The sequence below is a fragment of the Panicum virgatum genome, chromosome 2N (assembly GCF_016808335.1).
Source record: "Panicum virgatum strain AP13 chromosome 2N, P.virgatum_v5, whole genome shotgun sequence".
Taxonomy (NCBI): domain Eukaryota; kingdom Viridiplantae; phylum Streptophyta; class Magnoliopsida; order Poales; family Poaceae; genus Panicum; species Panicum virgatum.
The window spans coordinates 124,065-145,154 of NC_053146.1; the positions used below are offsets into that span (position 1 = coordinate 124,065).

The following is a 21,090-nucleotide window of genomic DNA, read 5'->3' on the forward strand; positions in this document are numbered from 1 at the left end:
ATCATCAGTCTCGGTGTCGCTGCTCACTGGTTTTGCTGTTCCTTTGCCTTTTCGACGCTTCGGGTCACCCTTCTTAGGTCCCTTCTGCAACTTTCTCTTCCCTAGGTGAGTGTCACCTATATTTGTACGTGCCCAATCGCTGATGGAATCATTCCCCGTAGCCTCACGTAGATCTGACTTGTTTATTTGATCTCTGACAATATGGGACGGGAGAGGGATGTCGCCGTCATCATCATCCTCGTCCAGAACTGGAGCCCGGTTAGATCTACCATATTCCATCCATTCCCGCACCGGATTTTTCTCATCATAGAAAGAAAGATGGGCTAGCTGGTCAATGAAATCACCTTCTTCACGCATCAGTGGCCCGGAGACCTCCTCAAGTCGGAGACGAAGATTGTAGTTGACATAAACAAGCTTATTAAGTTTCTTGTGCGACAACCGATTGCGAACCTTTGTATGCAGCAAGGCAAAAGTACTCCAGTTCCGCTCGCATCCACTAGACGAACAACATTGTGAAACAAGCCTCATGGCAAGGTACTGCAGTTTTGGAGTACTTGATCCGAACATCATCCACCAGGACGCTGCATGTGCAACCGAGTATGTAAGCAATATTTTCGAATAGAGAAAATAACAATTTCATACGGAATAACTCTTACATGGGGATGTCTTTGTGTCCATCGCCATCCGCATTGCCATATCACTGCTATACTCGCCAATTTTCTGCCGAAACACGTCAAACTCCTGCAATGCATGGACGGCGCTCTGGAGATCCGTCATGCGCTGAAATGTATCCTTAAGTCCACGAAACATTTGTTGAGTTGGATCCATCGTATATGCATACCTCGGATTTAGGACAGCAGCTGCAAAATATAAATCACTTCAAATAAACATTATTTCAATAGAGTTTAAAAATAGACGACTGATGTGTGCTTACCTGGACCCACATACGTGCCTATGAACACATCACGCAACCTCTCGTCCACCACCTCAACATACTCTTTCAGTGTGGAAACATTTGTTCCAAAGAAAGACTTCAGCTCCTGTTTCATAGTCTGGTAGGCCATCACGACTTCGCACATGTTCGGCTTCTTGTCCTGATCAGCGAAGCGAAGGAACTTGTATATTGGTTGAACCGTGTCGATGATATATTTCAATGCATCCCACCACTCCATACTTGAAAAACTTGCATGAGTAAATCTACCATCTTCGGTATTCGCCCATTTGCTGTGTTGGAACTCAGTAGATGCCATCCACTGCATGAAACGATCACGTTTCCGATAGATGCTCTCTAGGAATATGTAGTTGGTTCCAAATCGAGTGGCATTCCACTTGACCAACTCACCACCGATTGCGTTCCTCATCATTGTATTCAACTGACCATGATTGTGTAACCAATTTGAAATTCGCTTGCACTGCTTGATGATAACACCATGTTCAGGCCTTCGAGCTATATCCTTCAACATCAAATTGACGGTGTGTGCTAGACACGGTGTCCAAACTATGTGGTCATACACGTCACTTAGTAGTTCGTTGCATGCTTTTTTGTAATTCGAGCCGTTGTCGGTGACTACGTGCACGACATTCTCCGGTCCAATCTCTTCCACCACCTTTTGAATCTCCTGCAATGGAAGACAGATTGTTTAGTAACATGTCAAAACATACACCATGCGAATGAAACATGTTTAGGGACTACCTTGAACAAATATGCAGCATCTTGAGTTCTTCCGGTCGCATCAATAGACTTATGGAACCACATGACCCCATTGCAATATATCAAAAAGTTGATGACACTCATCCTCGTCGGACCAGTCCATGAATCACACATTAACGTGATGCCAAAGAAGGGCCAGTCTTTCTGAAACTTTACGTACCTCGTCTTCAAGTCTTGCTCATTCTGATCAAGGTACTTGCCATCAATATCCCGTCCAGTGGGTGATGCGATACCTTCACCTGCAACCATATGAAAATCATAAGATACAAAAATGTAAGTTTATAGGTATCATTGCAATGAAAGAAAACTTACCCCACTTCTGTGTCTCCCTGACCGCGCTGATAAAGTATGGACTGTCAGCCTGTCTTCCAGGTACTCCTGCAATATGGAAAAACTTTGACCAAGCTTTACCAATAGCTTCCTTTGCGTTCTTACCCTTCTGCGTCCAGGAGCCTGTATCAATCCTTGTTTGTGTCATTCCTCTTCTCCCACCAGCTGCCAAGTTATAGTCCTCCACCACAGGACTCTCCCTCTGCGAAGTGGACTTTCGAAACATTCTCTGCATAACATTCCCCCTCGTCGAACCACTACCCCCTCCACGCTCATATGCACCTCCTCTCTGTTCCACCCCCCGTCGGAACTCTGCTTCCGCTCTCGATAGATCCATGGCACGCTGCACCTGAGCCTCCTCATCTTCTTCATCACCGGGATAGTTTCCCTCTGCTGCAGCCTTCTCCCGTCTCAACCTCTCTCGGGCCCGGTCAGCAGTTGCCTTCTTTGCCCTATCCAACTCACGCTGAAAGAAGTCCCGCACATCAGGTGGCACATTCCTGCAATGGATCACCTCTGCCCCGCGCCCAGCCAAATGTTGTTTCAATCTAGTCGCACCACCTCCTCCTTTCTGCGTACGACAATAGTTACATCGCCATCCGGGATAAAGATTTTCACCGTGTTCCCATACAACATCTCTGCTTGCCATTGTCTATCTGCATACATGCACAACAAAAATATATCATCTAATATTCTTACTCCTACCTAAGTTATAGTGTCAAAAATCATCTAATACACCTAAATTAAATCTAGCTAAAACCTACTACATAGTGCAAAAAATCATGTAATATAAATAAATCTTCCCTAAATTCTAAATATACCTAAGTCATACACCTAAATCCTAAAACAAAACATCTAAATACACCTAAATCCTAGGGAAAAAAAATAACTAACCTGACCGCGGCTTACCGATGCTAATCGGCGGTTTACCTCCTCCCCATACCGGTAAACCGGCCTCCCCGGGCGGAAAACCGGACGGGGCCGGTAGATCTGCTACCGGTCCGGCTTACCGGTGCGGGAGACCGGTTAGCCGGGATCTGAGGGCGGCTAGCCGGTCTCGAGCGGCGGGCGGCGACTTCTGGCGGCGGACAGGAGTCAGTGAGGGGGGAGCGGATGAGGGAGGCGCTGGTGAGGCTTCGGCTGAGGGACACGCGACGTTAAATGACCTCTGCCGCGCGATGGGCCTTAATGGGCCGCAGTTTTTTTCTTTTTCTTTTTTTATTTAACTTATAAATTCCGAAAACCATACTAAATGAACGAATTTTGGAGAAAATTTGACACCATTAGATTCATTGCACCTTGAAGTATTTTTAGGAATTTTTTGGGAATTTTTCATTTTTTTGAATTCAAATTTAAATTTTTAATTTGGACCGGTTTCATACCGGACCGAACCGGTACCGAGCCGGACCGGTTTGACCGGTAACCGATCAAACCGGACCGGTTACCGACGGTTCGGTTAACCTTGGTGTCGCGTCGATCTCATGCGTCGTCATGAGAGATAACTCAATGAGATATAGTAGTGGGAAAAGGCGGAGCGAGACAAAGGTCACTAAGACCAAGGCAGCATCACACATGCATCTATATAGTATATATACCTATCTGTCAGCAGCTTTTATTTATTATGACTCTGTTTAGTTCCCACCCCGTAAACGCAAAAACGTAAAATTTTGCAAAAGAATCTTGCTAATTTGAAGTACTAAATGAAGTCTATTTACAAAACTTTTTTGCATGGATGGGCTGTAAATCACGAGACGAATCTAATGAACCTACTTAATCCATGATTTGCAACAGTGATACTACAGTAACCATCCGCTAATTATTGATTAATCATGGATTAATTAGCATCATTAGATTCGTCTCGCGATTTACAACCCATCTGTGCAAAAAGTTTTGTAAATAAACTTCATTTAGTATTTCGAATTGGTAAGATTCCGTCGCAAAAAATTTTTGCGTTTACACGCCGACGAACTAAACACAGCCTATGAGTCGCTGGAGACACTGCTAATTAATAAATTATTATCGATCTCATATGTTGACTCGTCGATCGGCCGGCGATAGAGACAGACAGAGTTAGTTGAATTCAGTGACGTATGCTAGCTGGTGCCTCATCGATCAAACAAGTGAAGGGACAAATTAAAGGCCAAAAAGTGGTGATTGAGTAGTGCAAGCTATCACACATGCATCTACTAGTACTAGTGATATATATAATACTTTTTCTCTCAAATATACCTTGTTTCTTTACTAATAAATGCCCATCATGCATATACTGAGAGGCAGCCGATGCAAGAACGTGAATTTGGTAGTAGGTAATAATGAAATTTGAAAGCAAGCTAATGGTGCACACAATCAATAATTATGAACTGATATTTACTCGTCAAATCTGAGGTCCTGCCGATTGATAGAGACATGCACAGTCAACATTCCTGAAGTTTGACAGTCCATTTAGTATATTAATATATACTAAATATATTAATTATTTGATATACTTGTGTTCTTGCGGATGCATGCTAAAGAATCTACTACCTCCATCTATTACAACTATTTTTATTAGGCGCAATGTATATCAAGATTTAAATTTTGCAATCTTTGACCATTAGTTTGACTATTAGTTATATATTTTTATGATATAAACTTTATATGATTGGATTCGTAATGAAATATACGTTACCATATAACCATATGGTATAAGTGATATAGTGTATAATAAATGAATGGTCAAAGTATTATTTGGAGGACCATACCATATTATACTATACCTTGTAAAAATGAAAGGAGGGAGTACCTATCATGGCTCACACTTAAACACGTGCATGCATATACATACACATACATACAGGGCACAACTAATTTACGGCCATCTGTATTATAAACCATTGGTATGGCCCTCCTCTTTTTGATAGAAAAAAATTTACGGCCAACTTTCCTCAGTGTCGCATGCTGCATGCATGTGAGGGGGGCCTAGCTGAGAAGTAAAAAGGAGGAATGATGTAAGCGCATGCATTCAAAACAATATCTTTTTTCTTTTTTTTGTGAGGAAAAAATAAGATCTTACACCACTATGCTTCAATGATATATTTTTTATGAAAAAAAAAATTTTAGTGTACTGTAATTGATTTGCTTTTTTGCAAAAGTTGTTTATGGTTTTTGCTTTACACGCATGAGTTCAATTAACTGGATATTGGTGTTGATATTGTGAAGATAGATTGCTTGGAGTGATTAGTGGATGAGGGTAAATAGATTTGTTGGAGTATGTGAAGTTTATTGCATGATTGATACTAGACAATCACTAGTAGAAAACACGCCAAAGGTCCACCCCAAAAGTACCAGAATGAAGATGAACCGGTACCAATGCTAGTATTGGTACCGGTTCATCTTGGTACCGGTACTTTTGGGGTGGATGGGACCTATGGATGAGCCTTAGGTACCGGTTGGTAACACCAACCGGTACCCAAGGCTCTCCATAGGTACCGGGTGGTAACTTTTACATTAGTACCGGGTGTTACCACCAACCAGTGTCTATGGATGAGCCTTAGGTACCGGTTGGTAACACTAACCGGTACCTTAAGAGCCTTAGGTACCGGTTGGTGTTACCAACCGGTACCTAAGGCTCATCCATGAGTTACTTTAAAAGGAAAATATCTCCATCTCAATCAGAACTGCTATGTAGTTGAGATGGTAAAGGGGCAACGTGCAAGGCTAGAGGTCGTGGGTTCAAATCCCAGCGAAAAAATATTTTGTCTCATTTTGGAGGTCTTAGGTACCGGTTATTTTACCCGGTACCAAAGGCTCGAGCCATTGGTACCACTTTCGGAGTAGCGGTTCAAGAAACCAGTACCAAAGGGCAATCTCAACCGGTGACTATGGCACTTTTTCTAGTAGTGAACTTTAGCATATCAGTTGAGGAATTTAACTAACTTATTTTGATATTTTTCCATTATACCTAAAGTATTTTATTGAAAAATATTATCAAAACATATGCAAGTAGAGTCTTGTTTTGAAGGACTCTTTGAAAGAGGTACAATTGTGAAATTGGAATTTAAATTTGATTCCTGGTTTAAAAATTACAACTTTTTAAATTTTGAAATTGCTTGCATGTGGCTATCATCGATGTAGGATTTTAGCCGGTCTAGTGGTGTGTATATTTAAAAAATAGAGATGCTTTTGTAAATTTTCCCATATATATAAGTGAAGTATCTTATAATTAGTGTATAAACATATTCAAAGTGATATATAAATATGTAGAATACACATGGTGGTATACTGGTGATGATGAGAGTAGCTATACGTTGAGTGTAGAAAAACTTGGCCACTGCACGGTGCATCAATGCAAGAGGCAACGCAACGCCCCTCCCTTCTCCTGAATTGAAATCAGCAACAAAACAAAACTATATAGGCGCACCCACGAACGCCTAAGCAAACGTACAAATTAATAATAAGCTAGCTAGCCTCGGTAGAATTTATAACGATGGAGAAGATTTGCTCGGTTCTCTCGATCGATCATCTACGGGCCACTTAGCTTCTTCTTCTAATAGTACACTAATTAGGCTAGCAGCTACCCTGCATGCATTAATTAGATTCACTTCTTCATTCTTCGGAGAAAGATGCTAATACATATGCTACTCACAAAAGCATGTATGTATGTATGTATGTATGTATGTATGTATGTATGTATGTATGTATGTATGTATGTATGTATGTATGTATGTACACACATATATATATATAGAGGGTAGCCAAGTAGTATTTGTATATATGTTGTGTCACATCATCATCACATATGGTAGTGATGGACGACCATTGGCAAAAACAACAAAAACCCACCAGCCTGCTTGCTTCTCCGATCGATCCAACTTGGCATGCTCTACAGATCGACATCCTCGTCGACTACTAGTCGCAGCAGCAGCAGCAGCAGTAGTCTTCTACGGTCTACCAGCACCACCCATCTATCAGCTAGCTAGCAGCCCCCAACGCAGCAGCAATGGAGCAAATGGCCAAGTACTACTGGGCTATGCTGGGCGCAAGCAGGACCGCCACCGCTGCGGCCACTAGCAGCGGCCTCAGGTCCTGGCCACCGCCGGCGCATGCCGGCGAGCCGTCATGGGAGGAGCTGGCGTTCGCCCAGGACGCGGCGGGGCACCTCGGCGGCTGCGTGTGGCCGCCGCGATCCTACACCTGCACCTTCTGCCGCCGGGAGTTCAGGTCCGCGCAGGCCCTTGGCGGCCACATGAACGTGCACCGCCGCGACCGGGCTCGCCTCCGGCAGTGCGCCTCGCCGGACCATGAAGTCATCCAGGACGCACAGAAGCAACAGTCGTCGATTGCCTCTCCTCCTGCGGATCACCAGCTTCAGCTGCAACCGCAGCCGGAATCTCCCTTGTTCAGGCCCAAGCAGCAGGCAGTATTAATCTCTGGCCCTAAATCTACTTTCAGTGATCACCAAAGTTGCAATAAGGAGGGGGCTGTGATTAGCACTACTACTTCTCCTTCATTCCTATCAACCATAATCAAGGAGAGCACGAACAAGGTAGTCATCTCCGTACCTGCAGCGACTGCGGGCAGCAAACAAGCTCTAGAAATCGATGATGATGATGAGGAGGAGGAGGAGATTGTGGCGGAAAGGAGGAGGAAGCGAAGAAGGCGAGTGGTCCATCAGCAGCCAGAGGCGCTGCTCCCGCTCTTCTTCCTGCGGTCATCCAAAGGAGTTGAACATGATGCAAAGGTACCACAAGTAATTATCAGACCTAGCCCCAATTCATCATCACTTCATCTTGCAGGCCGGCAAGAAGTGGATCTGGAGCTCAGGCTTGGAAGTAGCATTCCTAAAGTAGCGTGATGAATAGATAATTTCTTCCCTGCTGCAGTTTCATCTATATATCATCATTCTATCTCCTCCTCGCTATGGGGATCGAGTTTGTGCATGCACAACTGAATCATATACTAGATCCTTCGTTATCGATGAGGACTTTCCAATTGTATGTATGCTCTTTCCCCTCTCTTAGCTTTCTCCATTAATTTGTCTCTATGTTTCTTCAGTCATCGTCTGCCCGAGATGTTTTCGATTTTATCCAAGTCGATGTGCCTTTGGCTAAAGTTCTTGTTGTAAAAGCTTGTATGTTAATTGTCAAAATGATACTATATAAACTATATATAATCCCCTTGAAAAAATGATACTACATGTTTCTGATCTCATAATAGCTCGACTTGATTTGATCTTAAATTGTGAACTAACCTTTTTAATTTGTTCTATATATGTGTTTCTTCCCTGTGGTTCATTTTGTACATGATTTTCTAATTATTTGATTGATATTCATTGATGATCACTGGGTTTTTATGTTGCCTTTTGTTCTTGATAACATATACGTGCTCAGGTTTTTGTCAATAGTTATACTTAATATCATTATTTTTTAAAGGAATAAGAACAATGCTATGATAGGAGCAAAGAAACATCGAGAGTCTTGCTTTAGTTTGTCTACCCTTACAAAAGATTACTAATTAATTAAAATTTGAACGAAGTATATAACAAGTATAGGCCGGGCAACTTGATTAATTCCTCATCTTACTTGTCCAGTAATATATGTATATACATAATATATATGTCTTATTTCTTCACCACATCATTTTTCCTAATACTTCTTCTAACAATATAATAAAAGCGAAACTCATATATAGTTTCTTCCGGAGTCCAGCTTAGTAATTGTCATAAGGTATATATATTATGGTTGATTAGATAGACGATCGTCTCATTCATATATACCGGTGGTAGCTAACAAATAATTTGCTGGGTACATGTTTGCCTCAGAATCGACCTTATTTTGGGCATTTGTGTCTGCTGGTCCTAGCTTGATTTCTCTTGCCTTCAACCATAAGCAAGCTAAATGCCTAAGGTTGCTTCTTATTCTAGCTCAGATCACAAGCAGACAGTAGACAGGGCAAATGGTCATCTGTTCTTGTCTTTTGCTCTATATCGTCCCTATGGAGCAAGGGCACTGCAAGGAATACATAATGTTTCTCCTTTATTATATCATACATACCAAGATTATACAGATTGCTACAAATTAAGGTGGATGCATACACACACACTTTTTGTTATTGGCAGTACATTTTGTACTTTTATACTTACTAATGTATGCACATATATTATACATTTTTGCTATACATATATCTTCTCTCCTTTTCAGTTATCATGTGTTCTGTTTTATGGCTTTTGATCGAATGCTACTTTTAATTTGTCGCTGCCCTTGACCCATGCATACATTATTGTACATTTCATTGATCAGTAGAGACAGAGGGAATAACCGATCGATTGAGTGTTGATGATGATGATGATGTGTGTGTGTGTGTGTGTGTGTGTGTGTGTGTGTGTGTGTGTATATGAGGCTGCTGCACTGCATGCCACCATTGTCTTGGCCTGGAGAGAGAGAGAGAGGGAGAGAGAGAGAGAGAGAGGAATCATATCGATCCGTGCAACTGCAAAGATGCAGTGGGGGCTCCTTGTCTGTATTGTACCATGCATGACAGTACGTGTCTATATATGAGTATTCTGAGCTGTGCTGGAATGTGTCAGTGGCATATATTGGGGGTGGGTGAGATTAGGCCAGGCCCCTTGTGATACATGATGCATCTCTGTCGCCTCTGCAAGCAGTGCATAATATAAGCATGCATGCCTCTGTCTCACTACTAGCTATCTGCTCTGAACCTTATTTATTACCATCATGCATATTGCATTCACATGCATATACTCTAGCATTGGATCTGTAGTGCGCACTAGCTACTTAGATTTAGCTAGCTCTACTACATACAATTAACTGAATTAATCCTGCATTAATTGTATGTAGGCTTGTAGCTAGTATATATATGCGTGCTCCAAAAATAAAATTTCCTCACTACTAGGATTATGTACCTACAATTCTCTTGAATTAGCTTACTTTATTATAGCGTCAAGTGAAGAATTCCAAATATATAAAACTATACGCGCTTGGATTTTGTTGAATAAATAACTTGCTATATATAAAAATAATATGAGTGACAGTGGTAGGAGATCGAGTGGACTTTGTTGATTGATGGGGAAGAGATTCATCGGTAGTCGATGACATCCATGCGCACACAATAGGTATCGCTCGTGGCTGGTAGCTATAGTGTTGATTTGTTGTAAGAGAAAAATACAGCTGGTTGGCTGCTGGCTGAAACTGATTTTGTGTGAGAGAAAAACACTGCTGGCTAGCTAGCTAGCTGACAAGCTAGCTGAACAGAGCGAATACTATCATTGAACCCATGATCAGTGTATGTTGTATGTACGTGCGTATGTACATATATATGTGTATGTGTGTGTCATTCCCTTGTTCTTTCATATTGGTTAGGTAAACCCCTAGTGCCTATTTTTTAGTATATGCGTGCTCCAAAAATAAAATCTCCTCACTACTAGGGTTATTTACCTACAACTCTGTTTAGCTTACTTTATTATAGTATCAAGTGAAGAATTCCAAATATATAAAAATATATGCGCTTGGATTTTGTTGAATAAACAACTTGCTATATATAAAAATAATACGAGTGACAGTGGTAGGAGATCGAGTGGACTTTGTTGATTGATGGGGAGTATTGATTCATCGGCAAGCTGATGACATCCATGCGCACACAACGTACTATCATTGAGCTCATGATCAGTGTATGCTGTATGTACGTGCGTATGTATATGTGTGTGTCATTCCCTTGTTCTTTCATATCGGTTAGGTAAACCCCTAGTGCCTACTTTTTAGTTATATTTTATTAGACGACGGATATCGCATATGGGGAGGGGGCACACAATATGTATATTGCAGGTACTCTATTTGTTCGATTCTCTACGTGCTATGGGTACACGTTATTATGTATCTCTCCTTCAATACATATAATTAGCTAGTACAGTAAAAAAGACGGAACGTACTGCTGACCCCGCCCCTAGTGGCGGATCTAGAATTTGGATTGGGAGGAGGGGCTCTTCTTCTACCTTCCACCTCTCTTCTTCTTCCTCATTTTTATCTTCCTCCTCTTGATTCATGGTTGATTTTCCTTTTCCTCCTCTTGATTCTCATGGTTGAAAAGTAGGGGGCTGGAGCACTCCCAGCACCCCGCTGGCTCCGCCACTGCCCCCCCCCCCCCTCCATTTTCAGAAGTTCACTGACGAACTTGTCCTGCACACAATTGATCTTTGCTGACGGATCAATTAGAGAAGAAGATTGCTGGAATAATAGGATTGGGGGATTATTAGGGAGGGATATATACATGGCCGTTGGTCCTAAAGGGATGGCCGTGATGACATATTGTAATAGTCAGACATCATTATTTCTGTTTAACACAATGATGTGCATCTCTTCTATCTGCATGTTTAAGAAATATATAAAAAATGGCTAGTTTTTTAAAATGTTAGAAACTCATGAATAAATGTAGGGGTTTGTAACTAATAATAAAGTTTTTTTTTCTTTTTGCACCGTCTCCTACACATATACACACATATTTTTCTTCACATTCTAACATAATAATGGCATGTAGATATATATTTTCTTACCTATCATGTCGTGATATACTTTAGCTACTAATTAATCTATATGTTTGTCCGCCCGTATTCATAATTAATTTCATCCTTTTCCATCACACACCCCCATGTGTACTTGACGTTTGTTTAGTCGATCGAAACCTTAGCTTGACTGATGTCAAGCATTGGAATATGCATAGCTTCCTACATATATACATATCTGTGCTGTGGTCGATCTACATGCATGCATGGTGTGTGAAAGGAATAGGATGCTTGTAACCTAAGAGAGGGAGGAGATGAATTAGACAAACTAAAAATTTTAACCTCAAGCTCCAACTAATATGCACATAAATTAAACTAAGACATACTATCTAGATGTGCAACTAGTGTTCTACTAGTGTGAAAACCTCATCCCAAAACAAATTTTGCAACCTATAGCCAATCCTATCAAGATACTACTCTATGAAAGTAATTAAAGGCACATAAAGATTGCAATATGTAAATGCGGAAGCTTAAAGGAGGGATGAGAGGAAGCAAACTCTTTGACACGAGAATTTATCCCATAGTTCGGTTAGACACAAAGGCACACTTACATCCACGTTGTTGAAGCACTCACAAAGAGTATCGCTTTCGTCAATCAATTCTCTTCCGTGAACACAATCACGGTCACCTTGATCCCGCTTTCCACTAAAGAGTTTCACCAAGAAGGGTGGGGGTCTCCACGTCCCCCGCACAAAGAGTGTCGACGCCGCTCCACACCAAGACGGAGGGTTGTTGACGTTGCCGGCGAGCCACCAAGACTCCAAGGATGGCCGACACACCGAGTACAAGCTTGAGCAGCTCTCAAGAACAACACTCAAGGCACACAACCTTGCTCTCACACTCAAACTTGAGCTAGCCTAGCACTCTCACTCACAAAGTTGAGCTAGACCTAAGGATGTGATCAATTTGCTCTATGGATGGCTTGGAGATGTTCTTCAATGTGTGTAGCACTTCTCTGAACTTCAGCAACTTCAAAATGGGCTGGGGTGAGGCGCTTAAATAGCCCACCAAGTCGAGCTAGTCATTTGTAGCCGTTATCTTTTTTTCTGCATAGGCGTCGGCTCATCCGACGAGGGGGTGTCGGATCATCCGGTTTCTTTGAGACCAAACTGTAGCCGTTGCAACTGAAAAGTGCTTATGCTGATGCAATTAGTCCGATGCATTAATCCGACGGGGCGTCGGATCATCTGGTGCTGAAGACATCCAACTGACAGCGTTGACATCATTACTCCGACGCCATGCTTCGACGGCACGTCGGGTCAACCGGTGCTGAAGGCTCTTCTGCTGCGCCCTTGACATGCGCTCTGGACGTTGATCCGACGATTAGTCCGACGGTGCATCTTTGGGTGCATCGGACCATATGGTCCTGAAGAAGTTATTCAACTGAGTTCTGAACCTATCAGAATTATTCCGGTCCTAATGGGTCGGATAGTCCGACGGTGGGGGTATCGGATAGTCCGACAGCCTGTCGCATATTCCGTTCCCTTCTGAGTTTTCTGCAATATCTGTTTTCTGACTTGCACTTGTCCAACTCGTCGCAGTAGTCTCTACTTTTTCACTGTGACTAGAGTGTCTCGACGATGGTTTGAACGTCTCGACGGTGAGTTGGACGTCTCGGATATGTTTTGGACCCCATCCAAGGTACCTAAAGAATCCTACAAATATGATCTCGCAAACTCGTTAGTCCCATTGATTGCGTTGTTACTCGATCATCAAAATCACTCAAAATGGCTTAAATGAGACCATGTTTATTACAGTGTGACACACACATGAATGTCTACTTTGAATTAGTATTTTGTATATATTATAATAGTGAAGGGTATGTATCCCTTATTAGCTTGGGTCGTCAGAGTCGCACAATCTGCAAACGCGCCACACCCGCCGAATTTTGACCGATGTTAACATACAATTTTTTTTTGGCATGCAACCTGGGACTTTTTATGCAAATGCCAAATGCCAAAGTGTTGGGCTAGCTGATGTTAACGTACAAGTGGCCTGGCTGGCGGTCTAAGGCAGTGATGGGCTAGCTTATAAATGTTGAGCATTCCTTTCAAAGGGCTGGGCTCATGGGCCCTTGTTTTGGTTTGCATAGCTTCCACTAAGTTTTGGGCTAGCTTCCACTAATTAGATTAATAATATCATTAGGATGTCACTAAGTTTTGGGATGTCATCAAAGGGGATCTCATGCAAATGTTCCATGATCTGCACAAGGGTGATATTTCTCTCTTCAGTATAAATTTTGATGTTAGAACGTTATTACCAAAAACACAAGAAGCCAGTAAAATCCAGCAATACAGGTCGATCTGCCTCTTGAATGTGAGTTTCAAAATCTTCACGAAAGTGGAGACAATCCGTGTCAACTCTATCGCAGAGAATATAATTAGCCCTTCACAGATGGCTTTTATGCGTGGCCGAAACATTTTAGAAGGAGTTGTGATCTTGCATGAGACGGTTCACAAATTGCATCGCAAGAATCAGAGTGGGGTAATTTTCAAAATAGATTTTGAAAAGGCCTATGATAAAGTTAGGTGGAACTTCTTGATTCAGACGCTTCAGTTGAAAGGCTTTTCACACAAGTGGATTGAGTGGATTAAGTCTTTCATCTCAGGCAGAAGTGTAGCAATAAATATCAACGATGAGGTGGGCCCATATTTTCAAACAAAGAAAGTACTTAGGCAAGGAGATCCATTCTCACCCATCTTTTTTAATATAGTAGCCGATATGCTCACACTTTTCATAAAGACAGCAAAAGCAGAGGGTTCGCTGAGTGGTGTGGTGCCCCATTTGGTAGATGATGGACTATCAATACTATAATATGCTGATGATACAATCCTCTTTATATATGGACCATAACCTGGAGCAAGCTCATAACACGAAGACTATTCTTTGTGTTTTTGAGCAGCTATCGGGCCTTAAAATTAATTTCCATAAGAGTGAAATTTTCTGCTTTGGAGAGGCAAAGAATTACGAAAGTTAGTACATAAAACTTTTTGGTTGTAACACAAGATATTTCCCAATCCGAAACTTAGGTATTCCGATTCATTATAAAAAATTGTCTAATAGCAATTGGCTGAAGATCCAAGAACGGTTTGAAAAACGCCTTAGTAGTTGGAAAGTTAAAAACCTTTCAACTAGAGGTCCTTTAACACTCATTAATTTTGTTCTTAGCAGCTTGCCCATGTACGTGATGTCTTTCTTCGAAATACCAAAAGGGGTTCGTAAAAAGTTGAATTATTTTCGATCTAGATTTTTTTGGCAAAGTGACGAGCATAAAAAAAGTATCGGCTAGCAAAGTGGGACATCCTGTGTCAACCTAAGGATCAATGGGGACTAGGGATTCGCAGTTTGGAATTAAAAAATATAGCTTTGCTCAGTAAGTGGCTATACTGCCTGTTAACAACAGACGATACATGGCAGCAGATCTTACGCAATAAATACCTAGGGTCTAAATTGTTGGTACAGGTCCAATGGAAAAGCGGAGATTCACATTTTTGGACTAGCCTGATAAAGGTAAAATGAGATTTTTTTAAGATTCGGAACTTTCATAATAAAATATGGGTCTCAAGTAAGATTCTTGGAAGACACTTGGTTAGGAAATAGTCCTTTACGGGATTAATACCCACAACTTTATAACATAGTCAGGAAGAAGCAGGATACGGTGCCTGATGTACTACGTACACAAATCCCGAATCTCTCCTGGCGTAGAGATGTAATTGGCAATAAGTTGATGATGTGGAACAATCTTGTCTCACGTCTATCAACTATCGATCTAAGCCAAGAAAGGGATGGCTTCAAATGGAACTTAGACTAGACATGCGTTTTTTTAGGTAAAATCACATTATTTGGGATTAATCAATCAGAACACTCCTAACCTAAATAAGAGAATATGGAAATTAAAAGCCCCACTCAAGATAAAAATATTCCTCTAGTATCTTAGACGAGGCATTATTCTTACAAAGGACAATCTTGCAAAACGAAATTGGTAGGAGAACCAACAGTGTTGTTTCTGTCATGAAAATGAAATGATACAATATCTGTTTTTTGACTGCCGATTCACGAGAATGGTATGGGCTTCAGTCTATGCGGCCTGGGGAATACCAAAACCTCATAATATGCCTAGTATGTTTGGGAGCTGGCTCAATGAAATTACTAAAGAATATAAGCCACTAGTACTTCTGGGTGAGGCAGCATTGTGTTGGTCTGTTTGGCTATGCAGAAATAATGTGGTGTTTGATAACAAAAAATATTCATTTTTGCAGGTTATCTACTCAACTACGCACTGGCTTTGTTCGTGGGCTATCCTTCAGAAGCATACCTTGTAGGACAAACTTGTAGCGGCATCTCATTTCTTGGAATATGTGGCCAAGGATTTTTTTGCCGGGGCACATGGGTGGCAGTCTAGTCTTAGGATTGACAGTAATTACTGTCGAAGATTATTTGTCAAACTCTTTTAGGTTGTGTGCTGGTTATGCAAAGGTTGGAAAAATTTCAAGATGATTTATCACCTTGATGTATTGTGCTTGAAATCAATACAATTTCACTTTTCCAAAAAAAAAGGATGTCACTAAGTGGTCACTAATTACATGAAAGGGTCACTCCCGAAGGGGCATGTCCCTTCAGGAGTAGACACATTTTCCCCCCTTGTACATATAAAAGGAGTGGTCTAAACCTTCAATCAATGGGATCAATCATTCATTCCATTCTCTCTTTCAGTTTCACTACAACACGTTATCAGACACTCATCTCACTACTGAGCGCACAAAGGCAACACAGGCTAGAGGGCCTCACCCTTCCTGGAACTCGCCGACTTTAGCCTCCATGAAACTTGATGAGAATCTTGCAATGAATGCAAAGGCCATCCTCTGAACCTACATGGCAAGAACAGAGGTAGGCCTTGAGAGATCAGTGTAGGAATATAGGGTAGCAAAAACAAAATTTTCTACCCCATAAACCAGGATTGCTGCAGTTATAGATCACGGGATTACCACTAGACGCGTGGTTGCGGAACTTCAGTAGCGCGTCAGTGTAGTGCAGATGGAAGCCGGCAGTGCAGTTGCGTGAACCTCCTCACGAACGGCTCGTCCTTGTGCAGCAAGCGCAGCACCTCTACGAAGTCCACACGTATGGGAAGAAGCTTCGCACTCCGGATTGCTAGATCCGCGAGAACAACTAGGGCTTGATGCACGAAAGAGAGGGCGGCGGCCAGCAAAGGGGGATAGGGTTGAGATGTGGCGCACCCCCCCTTCCCCTTGCTTATATAGCCCCGGGGGCGCCCCCCTAGGTGGGCCTTAATGGGCCCCACCTTGGGCGCCCCTTAGGTGAGCTGCCTTGGGCCTCACCAAGGGTCCAACCCTCCGGGCCTCTCGAGGCCCATTAGTGCATCAAAACCCATTCTAATATAGATCTCATCCTCATTAGGCTTCTGGCCCTTAAGTGTGTGACCCTATGGGCTCACGCGCGAATAGACATGGCCCGAGTACTCCTACTCGCCAATAGTTGATAGCGGTCTCTAACAAGATGTGTCAACTCCTATGCACACGCGAATCATATCTATCGAGCCGTCACAATCTTATACATGTTGTTCCCTTTGCCTCACGATATATGGTCTAGCTTGAAGCCGACCACTCTTTCTCGATCCTGTGATTCGGAATCCTTGGTTAACTCTTAACCCCAGCATGACCATGCATTTCCTGATCCGAATCACTTGAGGGGCCCAGAGATATCTCTCTCTTGTAGAGAGGGGCAAATCCCATCTTGACCGACTATGTCTCACAGCATGCTTCTTGACAGATCCGAAAGCCACCTTTATAACTACCCAGTTACGGTGTAGCGTTTGATGGCTCCTAAGTAAGTCGATTCACATTTTGAGTACATACGACGATCTTAGGTCTTAGGACACAGCGTACATATTGTGTAATGAAAAGTCATCATCTCGTGTTGGGTCATTTCAGTCTCATGTCTCACATGAGACCACATTATTAGTTTGACATCCACATGTCCATGACTTGTGAAATGTAGTCAATCAACTAATACATGTGCAAGTCTAATATTCATGTGTGTCCCCACATGAACTCCGACTAGGAACACTTTAGAATATTTATACAAGTAAAGAGTTTCACATATACTTCACATAAGCATTAATCAATACAAGTTGTCATCCATGAATATTCAAGGAACACTTAATTAATCATGAATACAAAGAAATATGATTGTCTCTAGGGCATATTTCCAACAGTCAGCCATCTCACCGAGAACAGAAACTACACCACGAGGATTCAACGAGTAAGAATGGACCCTTCTCACCTTAGTTTTCTTTACCATGGACGACGTTTTCCTCGTTCTCCCGCTACAGGGTCACCGGAACTGGATTGCACGCCACCCTGACCTCTGCTTCCGCAACAAGGCCTGCCACTTCTCCTGCAGAACTCCATCTCCATGGCCGATTTAGGCGTGGTTGGCCCTTCAACCATGGAAAGCGGCACTATATGCCTGCCGCTGGCGGCGCAGCAATGGGACTTGCAGTGGCGTCCTCGGCATGTGCTCCTCCTCCACCCGGATCGACACCCTCAGACACCAGAACAGCACCACCGGCTTCGGCCCTCAGGCTGGCCCCTCGACCACGGATGGCTGCCCCATCAACTCCTCTTTCACCGCTGGAACGACCGCATCAACGATATCGGGGGCACCCGAAATGGCGCCCGCTTCTCCTTCCTCGCCGACCAACGCAATGGTGCTCACGACACCCTCGTCCGCATCATGGGCCACGACAACGACGCTTCGATGTACACGGCCTCCTCGCCCGCCAATCTTCAAGGCCTGCGCACACGGTGCATAGGGGGCGGCCCGAGGCGTGGCTCGGCCGCGGCTTTACAGCGCCAGGCGGCGGCCAGGGCCAAGAGGCGTGGTAGCCACGGCGCACAGGAGAGGCCCGATATTGCTTTTGTAGATACCTTGCTCGCTCAAAATAGTGCAACTCCAACAATGCCATACAGGTCGCAGTCAAATCAAATATCCACAGATATCTAAATGGCATAAAAGATCTTGATTTGTTACTATCAAATCAGAACACGATCAAAAGTGGGATATTGAAATACTGGCTAACTAATCCCTATTTTGTCAAAATATAAACTAATACCAAAATACTAAAGTTTCATATGAATCATCAAATAGATTCTAATGAAAATCTTTGATCTATCATTCTGAAGCATCACATCAGTGTATGACTTCTATGAATGATTAAATTATGATTCATCGAATCATTTAACATTATGTATAAATGATAATGGAGCTTGTAAATTTACTAGCTCAGACATAGCACAGCTCCAACAAAATGCCATTGGACGTGAATTAAGAATATCTTCAGATATTCCAAGGCACAATTGATCTTAGCTTTAGCTAAGACAAACCGTTGTTGGTTACACTGACGCTAGCTAGATGTCTAATCCCCATAACGCTAGACGGTGGAACAACTACATCTTGGAAGTCATCAAAATCGACACTTGTAGCTATATCCACAAATCATTCTGAAATAATTACACTATATGAAGTTTCACGTGAATACATATGGCTTCACAGAATGATCAACCACATACAACAGTTATGTGGCATTGGTTCAATCATAAAACCAATAACTATCTATAAAGATAATTATACTTGCATTTGTACGAAATAATGCATGCCATATAATGGGCAATATAATGAAATACATAGCTCCTAAACTATTTTATGGGGAAATAGAAACCTTGCAAACCAAACTATGAGATTTTCAAGGCTCAGGGGGAGATTATCTTTGAATCATAACCTATACAACCAACCATAATCATCAGATTATATAATTATACTCTTTTCCTAAATGAGTTTTTCCTATCAAGATTTTTCTCATATATAGGTTTTTAATGAGGCAATATTTTATGTCATATCCCTAATTTTCCCCACCGGGGTTTTTAAAGGGATATTCGAGTATATTACATATATCATATCTTCTATTTTCTAACCAGAGTTTTTAAGAAGATATTCAAGATATTATTTCTTCTCATATTTTTCCCATTGGGTTTTGGGGGAGAATTAGTTCAGATATGATCCACAGATCATAATACATTCAAACTTACTTATGAGTTTTTCTTTAGAGGTTTTTCCTTATATAAGTTTACAATCAATGATATTCCATATCATTTTCTCCTTATATTTTTCCCATTGGGTTTTAAAGGAGTTTTAATGGAATACCAACACATATATGTCATATCATATTTCTCCTAATTATCCCAAAAGGGTTTAAGGAGTTTTTCTCATGACATATATATACATCTCCTGATTTTTTCCATAGAGTTTTCAAGGAGTTTTTCGATTGATTACAAGACCACAAGAAAATCAAATTGATTACAAGACAACAAGAAGGACAAATTGATCAAGGGGGAGTGTTGTGAAGCAAATAGACTAGTGATCAATTCTATAATTACTTTATTAATTAGATTAATGATATCATTAGGATGTCACTAAGTGGTTACTAATTACATGAAAGGGTCACTCCTGAAGGGGCATGTCCCTTCGGGAGTAGACACCTTTTCCCCCCTTGTACATATAAAAAGAGTGGTCTAAACCATCAATCAATGGGATCAATCATTCATCTCATTCTCTCTTTCACTTTCACTACAACAGTATGCAATCTCTGAACGCAATCCCAGACAGGGCCAATGAGTCCTTCGTCAAATGCCTGGCTGATGATGAAACCAGCCGCATGCAGAATTCTACTCCTACCTTTTCAAATCGTAAGTTATTTTAACTTTTTTGGAGAATCAAAACATTTCAAGTTTGCTCAAGTTTATACAATAAAGTACTAACATTAAATATCCTTTCATAGTTTATATATGGCAAAATAGCCAAAATCGTCCCTGAACTATTGAGCTCGGCTCAGTTTCGTCCCTCAATTATAAAAAAAATTCAATTTAATCCCTGAACTATACAAATGGATATGTTTTCGTCCTTATGCTGAGTTGGCACACCATGGTGGACTGCCTCGTCAGTGACGACTCAACTTAGTGTTGTATCTTGTAGTAAAATATCCATTTTACCTCTGGACAAATGAGTATCATGTAGTTTGAAGTGTCCAGTTCATGGCACATGTATCATTTGCATTAAACATTGTCATGGTCTATCACTTTGAATGAACAACTAAATTATGGTTATAATTCACTCCGAGATGTCCAGGGTAAATGGATATTTCACTAAGAGAGATGTACAGGGGTAAACTGGATATTTCACTACGAGATGCAACCCTAAGCTGACTCGTCGCTGATGAGGCAGTCCACCGTGACGTGCCAACTCAGCATAAGGATGAAAACAGACTCATTTGTGTAGTTCAGGAACTAAATTGATCTTTTTGATAGCTGAGGGACGAAATTGAGCCGAGCTTGATAGTTCAGGGATGATTTTGGCTATTTTGCATTTATATATCTAGCGCTATAAATCCTTGTAATCTTTTCTATATATAATTTTAGTT

General features: G+C 41.7%; 1 protein-coding gene across 1 annotated transcript; it reads left to right on the top strand.

Annotated features, from left to right (window-relative positions):
• Positions 1-6,877: 6,877 nt before the first annotated feature.
• Positions 6,878-8,103, top strand: LOC120659171 (transcriptional regulator SUPERMAN-like). Its single transcript, XM_039937219.1, has one exon. It carries the CDS (start codon positions 7,020-7,022, stop codon positions 7,872-7,874), a length of 855 nt encoding a protein of 284 aa, XP_039793153.1. The 5' UTR covers positions 6,878-7,019; the 3' UTR covers positions 7,875-8,103.
• Positions 8,104-21,090: the final 12,987 nt, after the last annotated feature.

Excerpts from the sequence above, each read along its gene's own strand:
- LOC120659171 (XM_039937219.1), top strand. The coding sequence starts at position 7,020 with ATGGAGCAAATGGCCAAGTACTACTGGGCTATGCTGGGCGCAAGCAGG.